The sequence below is a fragment of the Opisthorchis viverrini genome (genome assembly GCF_000715545.1).
Source record: "Opisthorchis viverrini unplaced genomic scaffold opera_v5_149, whole genome shotgun sequence".
Classification (NCBI taxonomy): Eukaryota; Metazoa; Platyhelminthes; class Trematoda; order Opisthorchiida; family Opisthorchiidae; genus Opisthorchis; species Opisthorchis viverrini.
In genome coordinates, this window is record NW_008751804.1 from 825,622 (window position 1) to 845,192 (window position 19,571).

General features: G+C 43.5%; 1 protein-coding gene across 1 annotated transcript in view; it reads right to left on the bottom strand.

Moving 5' to 3' along the window:
• Window positions 1-19,571, bottom strand: part of T265_14147 (hypothetical protein) — a gene marked incomplete at both ends in the record, with an annotated part of 96,340 nt that overhangs the window by 22,351 nt on the left and 54,418 nt on the right. Inside the window, 4 exons of the mRNA XM_009172216.1 lie at window positions 4,096-4,365; window positions 5,044-5,225; window positions 10,845-11,031; window positions 14,586-14,767. Of these exons, the coding sequence (XP_009170480.1) occupies window positions 4,096-4,365; window positions 5,044-5,225; window positions 10,845-11,031; window positions 14,586-14,767 (821 nt within the window). The remainder of the gene's footprint in view (window positions 1-4,095; window positions 4,366-5,043; window positions 5,226-10,844; window positions 11,032-14,585; window positions 14,768-19,571) is intronic.

Here is a 19,571-nt window from a genome sequence, read left to right on the forward strand (position 1 = left end):
TATACATATATATATATATATATATATATATATAACAATAAAAGTTCATTACCACACGGAAGACATGGTAGTGTTCAGAATGTCACAGCGCACCTAGTGTCCATTTACAGTCACTTTTACATCTTGACACTACCTTTTGGATACAGGTTTGGCAACAGACACCGGGTGGAGACCACTTCCGCCCAGTTCATGACTGAAATGTGTCTTGAAAACCAACCATCAGAATGTAGGTTAATTTATTGAAACAAAGGTAGTCAAAAGTTCTCTTGTGAAAGAAGAATACTTGGCAGCTGATCTTAGAAACTGTGAAATGCGTACAAACAACGGCCTTTCCGTTCTGCATGCCGAGGCGGTTCCATGTGTTCACAAGCATTTACAAACAAGATAATTGGTGGACAGTATCGAGGTGATATGTTTAACAGTCGCAACCGACAGCTATTTTATATTCACAGGTACCATACGGGATTGGTTGGTGCTGTACTACGTTTCTTAGGCTACTTAGTAGTCGTGTATTCTCGTCGACGCGCAGATGCTACCTCTTAGCCGTGTACGATGCGACGCACATCCACAACAAAATATTGAAAGGTATTCTTCACAGACAAACTAACTACCACGCTTGAGCGCTCTTTACATGTATCAAGCACAAAATTAGCAAACTAAAATGAATTTCTGCCTACCAAGAACGGAACAGAAGTAGAAGTGGATGAAAAACCACTTATCACTCACCAGTGCTGGTTCCTTATAGGCAGTCGTAAGCATCTATCAACATTTGAACTGTAATTCAAATCGGATACCGTTAACTCACTTGTATTTTCCTGAGATTCCAATATCGACGCTAAAATCGCTAAGCTACCACAGTCTAACTGGACTGATGAAGGACAAGGAATTTTTTGTCTCGGCTTGTTATGCTACTTATACTGATGAAAGTATGCTAAAAACTTTCAAGCGAACAAACCGAACAAGACCCATTAGGTGGGCATGTTCCTCGAATTTCTAGCAACCGTTATCCCACCTGGACTCTAATTCAGATATAAATGAAGTCCAATGCGAGCCGAAGCTGGGCTAAAGTGAGAGGCAAGCGAAGTTTATCTTCGTTGCTGGTTAGTGGCTGACTCTATGACAATTAATATGGAAAGATGATCTAAGATGTCCCAAGGTGTCCCTTCACAAACTCCTAATCTTGTCTTGTTTTATGTACTCCTTCTTCCTGACCAGAATCCATGCATCTAAGGTGAGCATCCACCTTACAAATTCAAGCTGATCTCGTGAAAATATTCGCACTATCAACCTTCAGAGAAACTTCGGAAACGCATGTCACCAAACATGTCGATAAATTCGCCGTACTGAACAGAGACTAGCGCTGCTTTGATCAACCTTTCCGTCTAGTTAGCACGACTTTCCGATAGTTATCACGCATGGCACGGTTGAGAATGGATAATAATCCATTGCTTATCCATAGACACAAGATGGATTTATTTCGGTAGCATTAGATCCGGCACGTAGCTGATACCAGGTACTTAAAAAAGAGCGGTGTCTCACATTAGTAACCGAAGGAACCTGGGTGCCACAGTTGCCACTGGTAGCTAACTTAGGGAAGTTCCATCTGGTCAGTTCCGTTAATCTGTCTTGGATAGGCATTCGCTTTTGAAGTGTACATCTCGAGAGACGTCCCATTAACTATAATAAGAAAATTCGAACTTGGACATTTTGCTCGCCTCCTCAAAATACAAGCTCTTTGAAGATTTGTCCTTATAAAAAATGGCAGACATATGGTTGCAAACTCCTACGTCCTTTTTTGTAAGAAATCTATCAGAGCTCTAGTAAGCTAACCCATTTATGACCACAAGCCTATGGAACGTTTCCGTCCATGTACCTTAATTGGTGTTAGGACAAAGCTGAGTAAGTTCGGAGATGTGACCAGTCATTTGGTGGTTGTTGACATCATTGTTCGATTTTTCACGACTCGTTATAAAAAAGTTCCAAAAACTCTATAAGGTTTAAAAAGCCAGACCTTTTACTGCAAGACACCTTATTAGCCGGTCATCGGGAAATCGGCTCTCCTGCAATGGGCAGCGGCCGAACACAAATCACTCTACTTTAAAAGAAAGCGTTGCCACCAGTTCTAAATGGGTATCAATAACTAGCAGTAGTCAACATTTCAGTTTCCTGTTTTCTACAATGCTACGGACCAAACTCCGTAGTAATTGTTACATTTCGACTGCGAGTTGTGTTGCGAGTCAATATTACCACATACCGAAAAGGTTGTGCTCCAGCTTTGCTTACAGTCATCAGTAGATTGTTTGAAAAAAGTGTACAGAATGATTCGAAGCCGCCACATGTCGAGCAGTAGAATAGCATCGAACGACTAGATATATCTGGTTGGAGGTATATTCTTTATAATTACAAAACAGTCACTGATTGTTCAATAAGAACTGCTTCCTACTTGTGGAAATTATCCAATACTACTCATTTCATGAATCTCGAGGAAAAAAGAATATTCTACACCAATCAAAGACTTCCTCAACTGTTTTACCACACGGCCCACTTCATAGCTTTCTGGTTCATTACTGCTTAATTGCCTCTGTATTCACTTTGGATAGTTCAGAGCGATCAAAATAAAGCATGGACGCACCAAAATACGGGTGATTTTACGAATCTGCTTTGTCCAGTGAACCAGATATTAAAAATACAGCCTAATTCATTACTATTAACGACTGCCTTTCAGGTTCGAAAAACGTTCTAATCATAAAATAATGATGCAGAAAACGATAAGCTAAAAAATCGGTGTATTGGTCAGCAATGGTAACTACACGAATGCATGTTTTAAGACCTACCAACCACCGCACAGTGACCTTGAACCACACACACGTTACTGAAAAAACGGAAACTAAGCCATACGTTCAGGAGGTAAACATAAAGTTGACTGTAGACCACCAAAGAGTGTACAACTATGATGAGTAAGCCAAAACAACACACCAACGACCAAATGAACGGCGGGGTAATTCTGATATTTTTTTTCCATTCTGCAGGTCAGCATCCAAAGCTACTTGTAGTCGGATTAGTGTGGTTTGGTCATCGCTCAGGGAGCATTTGACCTAAATTTTACATTAATTCCTGAACAAGACATATCATTAGGAATCCTGTATCTCGGTTTTTAGAACAACAAACAATAGTCCAGTGAGCTGTCTGCATGCTGTACTTCTTGCACTAACTCGTATTAAAAAATCAAAAACCCAAGTGCAGTTTGAGACCAAAAATCATTAGTCACACTTGTCAACGGTCACAGACACGCACAATAATATGGAGTAAGCCACAGAAGAGACGAAAAAGTGAGGATATTTGATATATAGGTGGTGAGAGGTCTACCACAATACAAAACAACCACGGTATACACCAACATAGACAGTTTGCGGACAGCACACAAGTGGAGTAGTTGTCGTACTGGGTGGAACAGCGCATGCATTTTTTGCATTCAAGTTTGTGTCTGACGACAGTTGTGGAGAATAAATTGACCGCAATCTTAGGTTGTTCAAACTAAAGCTCGTTAGAAAGGCCACTGCTGCAGGAGTGTAAGTATAACATCCATCTCCTTATGATGGTTCTTCCCATGGTGTGAACTGACGGAATATTTGATGAGAACTGAACTCACAGGAGGCCTTCGAAACACAGGAAAACATAATAAGAACTTACTTGAAAAATAAGATATGTTAATGTGAAAAGCTTCGTATATGATCCCAATCGAAAATCCAAAAACCATAGTTTAAAAATGATTGTATCACACAAAAGCGAATGAACAAAACGAAACGGTAGACAAAACATATCAAGCGATGTTTACATATTGCGTCGCTATTTGACCTTGCAGACGAATAATTTTAACGCAACTTAAACATAAATATTGATCCGTTGGGCACCTCTAAGAACTATACCATCTCTTTCGTCCTTCCTTTTAGTGTTGAAGAATTTGCGGTAAAGACAGTATTCGGAGTGGATAAACCCGAACTCAGATATCTCCTGAGATACTTCACAAACGGTACACATGACAGTGGTCTAGTGGGAATTGCCAGGCCAGATAGAAAAAGTGGGTAAGGAACATACCTTCCAGTTCAACTTTTTGTTTGTATTAAGGAGACGATAGCAGACAGGTGATTTTCCGGTCCGGCCCCCGGGTGACATCGGCGAAAGCCCAGTTGTCCCGAGATAGAAACCTGAAGGGCAGCTAGAAGATGTCAATTTAAGGTCATCGGTCCGAACGGGTGGTGGAGAGGCCTGACAAATGCTCGCTAGAAGCACGGGTTTTTCACAGGACCATTGCAGCCATAGACCGTTCAAACGAGGGTAGGTTGAACGATACAGAGCGGTACACATCTGCAAGCGAGAGAGAAAAAGCGAGTAAATAAGGCATTATGAGAAAGCCATTCTGCGTGATACAACAGACTACTGGGGAAACACTGCAACAGAAAATCGAATCGCTGTTAAACAAACCATTCGTTGTGGAGTGAAGACATTGCGTGACGGTACTGTGACAAGATATGATTAGTAAATAATCCACTATGCCTACAATGCGCAGCTACCTCCCCCTCCCCCCCCCAAATCATTGGTGAACGAAACTGTGGCAGCTACAACCGCTGTAGGACGAGTACGCGGTTATTACAGCTGACAATGATGATCATGCTTACAGCTAGTTCTCGAATCTATGTAAGGCTGTTTATAGCGGATATTTAGTTGGTTTGGATTGAACAACAGTCAGTACACTATGAACACCTTCTTGAAAGACTTATTCAGTAGAGTGGGCGAAAGCTGAAACACACACAAGAGTCATGAAGAATCAAAATGAAGAAAGGGGTTATTTGCTCCACCTCTTGGAGTAACAGTATGTGCATTCGGAGTTAGGTTATAGGATAAACTGATTAAATAGAGTGAGACGCTTAGTCAAATCAGGAGACCGGGAGTGCAATAATGCTTGAAGTGAGGTGATGGCAGGCGATCGACATTAACTAATTACTTGTTCAAGTAAAAATAACTTGAAATAAATGCATAACAAACCGAAAGTTGTCCTGAGTTGACGACTTCCTGAATAGCTTCTCGATGGATTGGGCGCATGAACCGACACTGTAAACCATCTGACCAAATCGCGCTAGGTGTATCATTCGAAAGGCTTTGTTGCAGTCCAATCCAAGCCGACGAGATCTTCGGTGGCAAATCATCCAATAGACTGGCGACGAATTCTGTGCGAAAAGCGAACCAAGATTATTGAGAATAGGACTCAATGTGTCCATTTTATGTGGGCGCGGCAAATTATGCGGATGCTGCAGTTCTATTATGAATGGGTAGAAAAACGACAACCCACTATCACAAGCAACTAGTAGATGTCACATTACTCACATGAATTCTCGTTTGCCTCAAGCCTGTGTGATGAACAGCCAGTAACAAGCGGCATATTTTCTGTAGCTCCAGACCAACCACATTTTTCGCAGACCATTTGACCTCCGGTCGATAATGCTTGTTAGTTCGACAATTCGATCGATCCGTTCAAAACGCTGGACAGTTAGACTGCGAGCTTTTTAGCACTAACCGAGAGGATACCAATGATGCTTTTCCGTCACCTCGATTCGTGGTGAAACGCTCTAAAGTATCTGCCCAACATAGCCGGCAAATATACGGTAGGGAATGTTAACGCTATCTTGAAACATCCATTTATACTATTGGTGTCTACTATACTGATCCACTTAACTCTGCATCGTCCCAATCACATGCGAAATTGTGCTCAAAAGATATGAGGATTACTTAAGTAACGTAAGTTCCGTGACCGTCAGGTACTGAATTACGCGTGAATTTTTTGGTTTTCCACTGCTTCTGAGCCAGATGTTTTCAACTCGACCTTGATGAAATTCACTGTAAACATACTCACTGCAGACACAAGTATGACCAAAGGCCTCCAAAACAACCACAGATTGACCTTATTGAAGCGGGACACGTGGTGAACCAAATTATATGCCGGAATGATGAACCTCGGGACAAGCTAAAGACTTTCACCAGTTTAAGGTATAGAAATACACCTATCTGGTCAGCAAGCCACAGTGATCACCATCAATGGAACTAACGGTTGACGTGCACAAAGAGTGAAAGAATGTATTCCTGTTAGAAGTCGGAAAGAAGTGGCAAGTCTTTTGTAGAGTGGTTGATTGTATGCTCGCAAGTAGACTCAGTCAGGCAGTGGGCAACCGATTGGCATCAAAAGGAAGCATGATACAAACTGGTTCATGATTAGCAAATGAGTAGGTTAGCGAGCTAACACACATGGGGAACCAACAAACTACATGACATCCCACGCCCGTTATTAAAGCAAAACTGGATGAATGGCTGGAGCACAAATAACACGATGAGGTTATGAATGAGACTGAATAGTCCACAGAAACGCGTGGCCAAATTTTCTGTTCAGGGTGCTGGTCAGCCAAGGAAGTGAGTGCGACCAACCTGCAAACATGTTCTCCGACACAATCGTTAATCCAAGCGCTACATAAACGGTCACACGTAACCGCTGGAGTGTGTACACAGTGAACCTGCCTAGCAGGTTGATTCATCCCCACCTGATGGAAAGGAAATTTGCAGACCTCATCTGTGTCTTGAGGGTGAGTAGAGATAACAGACCAGGAGGACAATGAATGCCACCCATGAGGTTTCTGTCAACGATAAGCTGCATAATAATGTGCGTTGATTTGGGTAGCCACAGCACTCGGATACCGATGGCACAAGATAGAGGGGATCAATAAAGGTCGATCAGGGAAGAGGAACAATGGACTGTAAAGAATAATGCCGAATGAATGGATACAAAACCGCTATTCACCATACAACCCAAAGATCTCGGTATCTATTCATTGGCGAAATTAACCTCGCGCACACCAATCTCATAGACGGCGTAAACCAACATGACATCGTGCCCAGATAATACGTCTTTTTAATCAGAGCATCATCATCATTGACAGCAATATCAGATGAGAACATCGGTGCATCACTATTGTACGACCAAGTCAGCTTATCTGAATAAAGCCTCTAATGGAAAGGGGAAAGAAATGAGGTATGGTGGACCTAGGGCTAGTCTGTAACAATCATCCTAGGTGCGTACACCCTCAACACTCAGTCAGACAACATGGATAGAAATTGACAGTATGAACGCCGCTAACATCGATCAGTCACCATATCGTTCAGTATTGCAAGCAAAATCCGAGGATCACGTGGACACCCTAACCTCGACAGCGAAAAGCGAACATACTTATCGTTCTGCCAAATGTCATGCTTTCTACTTTCAAGTTTCCGCCACTCCAAAATAGGCACAGAACTCAGTGCTCGTCTTAGCAGGCGGTGACTCGACAATCATACGTTCCGATCAGAGCAGGCCTCATCAAACGAAATGTGTCAAAGAAAATGATCAACGACTAGAGAAATATAAACGACCGCGTGTAAAATCAGCATAACAGTACAGATAACTTGCCTTGAACGAGACTAGTGTCAATGCGAGCTAGTGAACCAGAGTAGCCGTGAAACTGTTTCGCTTGCTCAACACATCTTCGGTCACCCTCCGCCCAAGTGGTCGATTGCTGCAGGACCTGAAACAGATAATGGAGTATGGATGTCGTTTGTCGGTCAAATTCATCTCCAAACCCTGTATCCGACACAAGGTAAAGGCCGAGAGGTGGAAATGCAACCACATTTCAGAATTTAGTGAGCTTGATGAATCAGTCTAATTTATTCTTTTGAAAGCCCCGATTATTTATATTACGACATTAACAAGGGACCAGTGCTCGACTACGTCTGCACTTGGAACTGGAAGCTGTCTTGGTAACCACCGATATACTATCAAGCTCCATCTAGTTTTCTGTGCAGGCATTACGAAAAGGATGACAACAGACCCAATTATCCATAAATTGTCCTGTGTTACAAAGGGAAAGCTTCTAAATGAACCTGTGGGGTTCGCCAGTAGTAAAAACGCATGACTCAACAATGGTGCCGTTGCAGCCGATGGTTTGAAATGGACATAAGTTCAACAAACAGGATAGGAATAGATGACGGTGGGTTCTGCACAAACTCGACGCAGTTCAAAAAAGTGGGCATGAGATACTGATAGGGTCCTTCTAAGTACAAACATGCATACTGTACTGTTTCTGCTCAAAACGCAGTGACCCGACAATAGTTCAGCCTTCTGTTCTTACACTATGAGGTGTGCATGTATTTGTTGTACATTCCAATTTGCAAAGGCCATATATCATTCAGTCTGAAACAGTCTGAAGTGTTGGGAGCACGTTTTGGGACAGGTGCATGTATGTGATCCCAACTGGACCGCCCTAATAAGTGGGCAGCCTTAGATTTCACATTTCCGTGGACCGTACATAAAACCTAATCCTACATTTTTGCGCGTAACAATCCAGTTACTTCGATAATATCGGCTGGTGGCAATGAAAAAATCGACTTTTCTGTAGGCACATAGTATTATCTGATCACCGCATAGAACGGCCACAATAACCGAAATGAATTACGTGTCTATCACGAGTATGAGATAGCGTGCTTGAAAAGACGATCAAATGAAAATGACGAGGCCTTGGTAGTGAGTTACCGAGAAACAGCGATCCGCATACTGTCTATAGCCAGGAGGACAGATCATCAGTTTCCATTGCGTAGGATCGTCAATACGGGAAGGGATTGGATTTTTGCTTGGGCTTTTGCAAACCATAACCGATTGTGAGCTGGAACAATCAACAGCCCGTACGGTGTAGGAACCTATTGAGAATAAGAGGGGGAACAGAAATTGTGAAAAATGGAATGGTAAACAATAAGCATTTCTAAAACCATAAAACGCTAAATTGATGGCAAATAATTATCAAGCATTGAGGAGACAATTAAACAGTTGAAACCCACAATGCATGAAAAGAGAGGTCACCGGATGAGCACCAAAAGCCGGCCAAAACTAGTTCTTACTGTATAACGGTGGTCGCAGACATTCACTTCTAGCACGTTTGCAAGCTTGGCACACCAAAGTGTTCTGTGTGTCAAGTCATTTCCTTCACAAGCACATATGGAGACATCCAGACAACTTAACTCAATAATATTTAAGTCCGAGAAGTTGAACTTAGACCACACCCACGTGGCTACGGTTTGACCTGTTGTGGTCTACACAACGACATTCACGGAAAGTTCGTTCCAGTACCGTTGTATGGGTAGCTAGCTGCTAACCTCCGAAGGTTAAGCCGAACTTGATCGAACGAGTCCTTCCGACGGCGTTTCGCTAATGGACCTCTGTGTTCGCGTCGATCGATTAGCTTTGGGGGTCCAGCGCGAACACCGCACAACCGAGTCACTGCAGATTCAGTTTTTAGGTCCGAAAAATCCGGGTATACAATTGTACCTTGCACGTTTCAGCTTCCTAGCTCGATGTTGGCAACCACTCAACTGGCGGACTAGTGTGCACTATACCGTCTATTTTTGTGTTTCGCTGTCCAGTTCATTGAGTCAGTCATTGAGACTCTCCAGGCTGACGAAGATTGGGAAGAAAACCCACGGTCAAGTGTGTCATTTTTTTACCATGGAAACTGTATTTGTTTCGGCATCACTCGTCAGCATCGTGCGAAATGTGTCAGTAAAAACAGAAGGCAAAAGAGTGGATTGGTGTTTCCAAAACGAAATTTCTACCCAACTGCTCATGAAAAAAATTTGAAGAAAAAGATTTGAGCTGCGGATACTCGAAGCATTTCAGCTGATGCGCAAAATAACCTAGTGAACACAATGGAAATAAAGGAGACTTCGTCCGTTTATGACGTTCTCAGGCAACTGAATGTGCTGCACCAGGCCGCCTCATGTTTCAGGTAGGCGCCTACCTGATGAGCCCCAAGAAGGGCGAAACCGGTCGTGGGCTGTCGATGGATTTTCAGCAACCTTATGAGTAGTACATTACAAATATAGAGACTTCGTCCGCTTTTTCTCATGCTACGATATACCGAAAAAACAGAGATTATTTGAGACTATTGAAATGAATTGGCAAGAATCGTAGTATTTGAATACATGGCTGAGGACTGAATCCATGAGGGATTCGCGACACCTCAGACTCCATGAGGCGCTTTAAATTTAGGTAGGATCTTTAGCTTTTTGTCCTGATGGTTTGACATTCCTGTCGGTTCTTTTTGGGAATTTCACAAAATCCGGAAAGCCTTAATGCGGAAAAGATGGGAGGTAGTGACTGGTTGGGAAAATTTCTCTGTTAGTATTCGCAACTCGAATTCCAGTTTAGGATGTTCAAATTAGCGCCTTTGGCTGAAAATCTTGGTTTGTGATTAAACTGTAAATATGCTACATGAGTCGGGTCGTAAGAATGCGTACGTTGTTGTTCCATGCTGCGCTAATATTGCGGCAGTAAACAACAGTAGAAAATTCGACTGGAAAGTTGGTGCTGCTGAGAAGGCAAAATCGACCAACAGCAAGAGAAGTCGCGGTGCGTGAGGGAGAGGAATTGTTCTATCTTAACCAAACGGGATGTGTCCGAGTAGAAATGAACTGCCGTGATTGTTTTCCAGCTAGCAACGAGCTCCTTATGGCCCAGTGATTAAGGTGCGAGTTTGTTGATCGGGAGTCCGTTGTTCGGACCCAAATCCGGCATCTCGATTGCTACTCTCTCGGCTTGAGCAACCTGGCAGTATCCTAGCCCTCGTGACTTTGGGTGGTATGGCAGCTAGGCGCTGAAAGGATTTGCTACGACGGAACGACCAGTTAGTATATGCACAAACTAACGTATAGGCGTTCGATTTCAAGTCTCTCAAATGTAATTATGAATATAGCATCTTTTACAAAATTTTCCTTACCCACATCCAAACTGGGTGATAGGACGAAACAGTCTTGTGATAAATGCCGACCGTATTTACTCTGATCAGCGGATAATGGGATATAAGTGACAGCACTTTCATCTGACCAGTGATAGGCGAGGTCCGACTCGTACAGTCCAATCCAAACATTCTCCTTTTGAAAGCCACTTTGCGAAACGAGATCGACCTTGGAAAAAGAACACAAATAACTGTGTAGAATGGTATTAATTATTCATTCAGTTTCTATACAGAATGTCTGAGAATGTCTGGAGGTGTATGCACCTCGCAATGATTGTGGTAAGCTAGCACTCAGTCCGTTCCCCATCCACCTTCGTTCTTTTCTTTAAAATAAAGCTTTCAAATAAATCATGGTTGTACGGCAGCGAAGCATCGGTGATGAACATCGATGTCATGCTGTCAATGATGATGATGACCACTACTTAACTGTTGCTAATTTCGTTCGTTTGTCTGAAGGGTCAGTCTACTACTCTGGTGTGATTGCTCTGGTTAGTCTACACTCAAGAGGGAAATCCTGGATACGAGTGTGGTGCTCCAGGAGTGTATACGTTGTCTGCGATATGTGAGAGCTGATCATTAGATAAACTGAATGAAAGCACCATGCTGTGCGAGGCACTACTGAGATTTCCTCTGCTTCCGTTCGAATTGGAGCATCCGAATTTATGAAAAATTGTAACCTTAAGAGGACAATACTTGTTCGACGCCTTGAATTATGCACCACAACCAGTTTCTGCTCCATTTACACAACTTTCACCAAGCAATTCATTTATCTACGCGCGTCCGAACGCCGTCTGAAGTCATCAGTTTGCATTATCTCTCGATGCAATTGGGTAACCGACTTGAACTGCATGAAGTACACGAAAATACATATTCATGCATCGAAAAAGTTCAAAAGTCAATATGCGACTTCTTTGCGGCTATAACGGGGACAAAAATAAAGCAGCTTCAAAACTTGTGAACAATGGTTGAAGACGGAGACGAGACCAGCACCACATGATGCATAATCACAGTGGCCTATACTCGGTAAACAATGAATATTAATATGTCACAAACATACCAATTCGTCCAACTCTTCTCGGTTATGGAATGAGGCCAAGTGGGCGCCCGTTCTTAGAGAACTGCAAGCACGCTCTGCACTTGCCCAGGTCTGTGCAGACTGAAGGATACGGTAGCAGTCGCCAGAGGACTTGGAGTTCAAAGGGAAAGTGTTGTCGCAGTTCACTCTCGATGTTGGCAACCACTCAACTGGCGGACTAGTGTGCACTATACCGTCTATTTTTGTGTTTCGCTGTCCAGTTCATTGAGTCAGTCATTGAGACTCTCCAGGCTGACGAAGATTGGGAAGAAAACCCACGGTCAAGTGTGTCATTTTTTTACCATGGAAACTGTATTTGTTTCGGCATCACTCGTCAGCATCGTGCGAAATGTGTCAGTAAAAACAGAAGGCAAAAGAGTGGATTGGTGTTTCCAAAACGAAATTTCTACCCAACTGCTCATGAAAAAAATTTGAAGAAAAAGATTTGCGCTGCGGATACTCGAAGCATTTCAGCTGATGCGCAAAATAACCTAGTGAACACAATGGAAATAAAGGAGACTTCGTCCGTTTATGACGTTCTCAGGCAACTGAATGTGCTGCACCAGGCCGCCTCATGTTTCAGGTAGGCGCCTACCTGATGAGCCCCAAGAAGGGCGAAACCGGTCGTGGGCTGTCGATGGATTTTCAGCAACCTTATGAGTAGTACATTACAAATATAGAGACTTCGTCCGCTTTTTCTCATGCTACGATATACCGAAAAAACAGAGATTATTTGAGACTATTGAAATGAATTGGCAAGAATCGTAGTATTTGAATACATGGCTGAGGACTGAATCCATGAGGGATTCGCGACACCTCAGACTCCATGAGGCGCTTTAAATTTAGGTAGGATCTTTAGCTTTTTGTCCTGATGGTTTGACATTCCTGTCGGTTCTTTTTGGGAATTTCACAAAATCCGGAAAGCCTTAATGCGGAAAAGATGGGAGGTAGTGACTGGTTGGGAAAATTTCTCTGTTAGTATTCGCAACTCGAATTCCAGTTTAGGATGTTCAAATTAGCGCCTTTGGCTGAAAATCTTGGTTTGTGATTAAACTGTAAATATGCTACATGAGTCGGGTCGTAAGAATGCGTACGTTGTTGTTCCATGCTGCGCTAATATTGCGGCAGTAAACAACAGTATTCGACTCGACTGGAAAGTTGGTGCTGCTGAGAAGGCAAAATCGACCAACAGCAAGAGAAGTCGCGGTGCGTGAGGGAGAGGATTTGTCTTAACCAAACCAAACGGGATGTGTCCGAGTAGAAATGAACTGCCGTGATTGTTTTCCAGCTAGCAACGAGCTCCTTATGGCCCAGTGATTAAGGTGCGAGTTTGTTGATCGGGAGTCCGTTGTTCGGACCCAAATCCGGCATCTCGATTGCTACTCTCTCGGCTTGAGCAACCTGGCAGTATCCTAGCCCTCGTGACTTTGGGTGGTATGGCAGCTAGGCGCTGAAAGGATTTGCTACGACGGAACGACCAGTTAGTATATGCACAAACTAACGTATAGGCGTTCGATTTCAAGTCTCTCAAATGTAATTATGAATATAGCATCTTTTACAAAATTTTCCTTACCCACATCCAAACTGGGTGATAGGACGAAACAGTCTTGTGATAAATGCCGACCGTATTTACTCTGATCAGCGGATAATGGGATATAAGTGACAGCACTTTCATCTGACCAGTGATAGGCGAGGTCCGACTCGTACAGTCCAATCCAAACATTCTCCTTTTGAAAGCCACTTTGCGAAACGAGATCGACCTTGGAAAAAGAACACAAATAACTGTGTAGAATGGTATTAATTATTCATTCAGTTTCTATACAGAATGTCTGAGAATGTCTGGAGGTGTATGCACCTCGCAATGATTGTGGTAAGCTAGCACTCAGTCCGTTCCCCATCCACCTTCGTTCTTTTCTTTAAAATAAAGCTTTCAAATAAATCATGGTTGTACGGCAGCGAAGCATCGGTGATGAACATCGATGTCATGCTGTCAATGATGATGATGACCACTACTTAACTGTTGCTAATTTCGTTCGTTTGTCTGAAGGGTCAGTCTACTACTCTGGTGTGATTGCTCTGGTTAGTCTACACTCAAGAGGGAAATCCTGGATACGAGTGTGGTGCTCCAGGAGTGTATACGTTGTCTGCGATATGTGAGAGCTGATCATTAGATAAACTGAATGAAAGCACCATGCTGTGCGAGGCACTACTGAGATTTCCTCTGCTTCCGTTCGAATTGGAGCATCCGAATTTATGAAAAATTGTAACCTTAAGAGGACAATACTTGTTCGACGCCTTGAATTATGCACCACAACCAGTTTCTGCTCCATTTACACAACTTTCACCAAGCAATTCATTTATCTACGCGCGTCCGAACGCCGTCTGAAGTCATCAGTTTGCATTATCTCTCGATGCAATTGGGTAACCGACTTGAACTGCATGAAGTACACGAAAATACATATTCATGCATCGAAAAAGTTCAAAAGTCAATATGCGACTTCTTTGCGGCTATAACGGGGACAAAAATAAAGCAGCTTCAAAACTTGTGAACAATGGTTGAAGACGGAGACGAGACCAGCACCACATGATGCATAATCACAGTGGCCTATACTCGGTAAACAATGAATATTAATATGTCACAAACATACCAATTCGTCCAACTCTTCTCGGTTATGGAATGAGGCCAAGTGGGCGCCCGTTCTTAGAGAACTGCAAGCACGCTCTGCACTTGCCCAGGTCTGTGCAGACTGAAGGATACGGTAGCAGTCGCCAGAGGACTTGGAGTTCAAAGGGAAAGTGTTGTCGCAGTTCACTGCAAGGACAGGAGTGTCTAGAATCACAGATTATAAGAATGAAAGATCATACCAACTAAGCTATCAAGATAAGGTGGTCAACCACTAAAGGAAGCCGTCTTGTTAAACAGACAATAAATTCAGAAATCTCCTCTGTGGCCCCGGTGAGCTAGTGAGCTGCCGCAATGAGACAAATGGGAAATAAAATTGTGAAAACTAATTCGATCGCTGTGGAAGGGATTTTAGTGGCAGAGCAGGACCCAGTTAAAGAACATCCCAAGTGTTCATCTTGTTCTGACTCGGAGCTTCCTTCCTTTCTACAGAAGATCTCCAGATTAGAAGGACCAGTTTGTCCCAGGCCAGAGAAATTTAGCGCAAGATTGATGGGTAAAATGTCACGTCACCCTACCCACCTGCCCGAACATTCGAAAAATTCGGCTCTACAGTGGTCACATGGAAACAATTTACACTATCACTTTGAAACGAAATTACTAATAATTGTGTTCTAAGCAAACTCAACTTTCAGGGTTATACACCTTCAGGCTAGTGATTGTCTGTGATGCACACAACAGTACCGAACTTGGTAGATTGGCACAACACAAAGACGTGTAGCTAAATCATGTATGTGCATTGAAACGCAACAGTTGAGCAAAGTCAAGGTCTGAAAACGACTACAAAATAAGAGTCACCCAGAGGTTGCACATCGATCGATCACCTCAAAAACGAGAATTCGTTCAACGTGTGGAAGTCAGCAAGATATATCGTAGCACCCCCGCGGAGTACCACCACTGCGAAAGTTAACTAAGGCATGTAGGATGAGGTATCGTCAAGCGGCCCAAATCGAGGTAGAATTAATCAAAAGGCTAGTGTTGAGTTCAAACCATGAACCTACAGGGCATTAGTTTTTCTCCCTAATCGCTCAGGCATCTCGAGTACGGTTTCGCGTGTCATCCATTCAGAGAACAGAAATGCACTAACCTATTTTCTGCAGTACTAAAAACATCGCCACGTTAACATAGGCATTTCATAGGTTAATCAGTTAGACTGACGGCCATCGTTTGAATCCATCGCTGAACTTTTGATTGCTCCTACTCAGGCTTGGGCATCCTAGAAATATCTCAGCCCTCCTGCACCCTACGGGTTGTGTGGCAGCTAAGCACTGAAAGTGTATCACAGCTGAACGATTACATTACTTCAATTGACTTATTAGTAAACATACTACAGATCAAGCTAAAGCGCACAGCGGTGCCTGAAAATGCAGTAGCCAGATTTCACATTTGGCTTGATTGTTCAAATTGTTAGGTAGGTTTACAGAGACCCTAACGAAGGGAATGAGCACCAAATAAACGAGACATCACCTGACTGTTACTGAGCGAGAAACGTTAAAGCTAGTACCGTCTGGCTGCCCAGCTTATAAAATATGGTGTAAATGTGATGCTATACACTAAGACAGCTAAGGACACTCATGTCTACCTTTGCTTAAAAATTAGGCTACCAAATCGAAACTCGTACCCCTTGTATCACAAACAGATTGTTAGTTCAGAACGGGCGACGAATTTAGTACCAGTTGGCGAAACCTCCGACAGTGGCTGGAATATCCGTGGAGTTGCATAAGTCTGGGTGAAAGGCGAAATCGAGTCCAGGGCAGAGTTTGTCAACCTGATATTTGTCGCGCTGGGTGACACCAGCTTGACTGTCAAAGGCAAAGTGTACAATGACGCGGTTCGGCCGGTCCTGTTTTATGGGTCAGAGACGTGGCCGCTGTTTGTTAAAAAACTTCGAAGGTTATCTATGCCTGACCACCAGTGCCTCCAAAGAATGGCGCGAGCTTGGCTCAAACAACAGATCAGCAGACGTGAGGTACGCCATAGGGCTTTCGGGAAAGCTCATTCGCTCCCAAAAGGTCAGCTAGTTAGGCCATGTACTTCATATGCCAAGGGACTGTGTACCGCATAGAGCCCTCTTCGATCAGCTTTGTGTCGGATGGACATGACCCAGGGCCGCTCAGCCCATGACTTGCAAAACAAAGCATGAAAATTCCTACTAGTCAACCCATTCACATTGGTAACTGACGTCTTCCTGAATGGCAGTGTTATCGCTCCTTCTCACGATCACACAATTCGTCCGAAACCTCCGTAAAACCTCGTATGAAATCTCCGTCTCCTAATGTTTCGAGAATCGCGTTGTACATTACCACATGTTCTCTTTATGCACATGTTAATCGCTCACCTGCTCAGCCGACACAGTGTGATACAAGTGTTCTGAAGCACTCTACCAAACAGTTTGATTTTCCAACACAAGGATTGAATGCGCACTTCGGATTGTCGGACAGTACTTAGATCCACGTTGTGCAGCCTTATGCTACAAATGCACACCCAGTACGTACCAACACGGTACACAAAGCGGGGCTTAGTGGTACGATTCCTAATCTCGTAGATTCCTACAGAAGTTGAATGAGGCTGGCCAGACAACTGTTAACCATCAGTTTTCGATTAGAGAAGCTCGATGTATGGAGTGACGCGAGTACAAAAACATAAGAGATTAGGATACCTTGGGTCTCGCTGACATCCTCGGAGACATCGGACGACGAAAGTTGGCAAATGAAGTTTCTTTCTTGAAAACACTCAGTTGGGTTCCATTGCGAATTGTCCCCATCGATCGTAAAGCAATCCATCTGATCGGTCCCAAATACCGACGAATCACGAGAAAACGAAACGTAGTCTACTGGTGAATCATCGGTCCATAGCAAATGAACGGACCGATTAGTGTGGATAATACTATTCGATGGAACCTGGCCATACAACGGCTCATCTGAAAAGACGTTGAGCGAAGGTGCAACAAAAGGAATAAGACGTTATGGACGTAGTATCGACATTTAAAACTTCCTTTAAAAAAATATTACATTAGGAAGAGTACGGCAGCAAAGAATCAGTGTTGAACACTGATGTCGTGCTGCCAATGATGATGATGGTGATGACATTAGAAACACTCGACAACCTGGAAGGCTGGGTCACGAGGTGGGTTGCCACTCCTCCCACTTCTACGTGGTTTCCTTCAGAATGAGCGTGGGCTCCCTATTTGATAACACGCAAGTTTATCGTCCCGAGAATTAAAGTGTAAAAATAATTTTGCAAAGGTATAAATCTTCCAATTCCTCTAGGATTAATGATGCCACCCTCGGTGCAACTTTGATCAAGTGAAACTGCAGTTCATGATTCAGTCCACCACCTAGTATGGCTTCAGTTCGAGTCCCTGCCAGCACTCCTACCACTGAATATGGAACCGCTTTCCCATCATTGCTTATATTTTGCCGTCATTTCTTACAGTCCTCGTGTTATCTGTTTCCTTGTAAGGTTCCTTTCCATGAAAGCCACTTACTACTAACAAGGGAGACGAAATTGATACTGATTACACATCAACACCAAAGCATCCATTTTCCAGATAAGAAATGTCCCACGAAGAAAACTTCCAATTTGAGCTCGATAGTGAAATGTGAAATGAAAAAATGAGGAATGTGTAAGCAAAAACAAAGCTCGAGAGTCACGTCACGTGACATGGGTTCGGAGAATTTCACATAATCAAAATGCGTGCAAGAGACAAACCACGTGACTAGGTGGTGTGAGTTGACGTCTAAAAGAATACTTGACTGGTCTTGTGATCAAAGCGTTAGTATAAACTCGAGGCTGACAAAACGGAAATATTGTGGTTTATTATGTGAACTGAAAGAAACCAACCATCCGTCTGTTAAAGAATTCAATAAAATTGCAAGGTAAAATGTATGGCCAGTTCCAAAAAGGGTGTAAAGTACATCCTAAATAAACTTCCGAAAAAAACTAATCCTTGTGCCATATTAACACTGTCGGTCTGCCTCACAGAGCTCTTTTCTCCCAGCCCTGTGCTGAGTGGAAGCGTCCGAGAGGTGGACAGTGTATGACCTGGCAACGAAATGCGAAAACACTAACCAGTAAACTAAGTCGGGCGGGCAACTGTCGCCTCCCTGGATGGAGACCCCGGAACTCAAATCACCAGTGGTTATTGACATTGTCGGAAATGGCCTAATCGCGCAGTCAGTGGCGCTCGTACACCATAGCTATTGCCTTCAATGCGCAGCTACCCAATTTCCGAACAAACTGAACAAGCCCTCGCCTCGTCTTCCGATGCTCGAAACTGTAACGGCTGTGCCTAGGGCACATGGTTTACAGCTGGTAAATTGATTGATTGATTGTGGGTTGTGTTGTACATGCAGAGGTGAAATAAAACCGTTAATGGCAACAGGCTCAGGGATGTTCAACGAAAATTCATTTTCGGGAGTAAGAATAATAATGGTTTTTGTAGGGTCTACTCAATCACCGGTATCAATCAGGCAAGTGAAAGTGAGCTTGCGATCCGACCGTGAAGTATGGTGGACACAGAAAGTCAAGGAAATGGAAGAGGCCCAGAAAGATGGTAATGCCCTGAGATCATTTCAGTTGATCCGTGCGACCGGTCCCCGGAAACCACCTGTGAGCAAAACCATCAAGCATCAGAATGGAACGACCATCTCGAACAAAGAAGAACGCCTCCACCGGTGGGCTGAATACTACGAACAACAACTGTCGTGGCCACCAGCCGGCACTCATCTAGAGCCCACAGGTGAAGTAGAAGCCTGAACGGTGAACGTGGAACCACCTACGGCTACGGAGGTTTACGACTGCATATGTTCGCTCAAGCGCCACCGAGCTACCGGTCCAGATGACCTTCCACCCGCACTGCTCAAAGATGAGGGTAAAGTCCTCAGTCAGCGCTTGTCCGATCTGTTTGCTTGCATTTGAGAAAATGACTCTTTCCCAGACAACTGGGGAG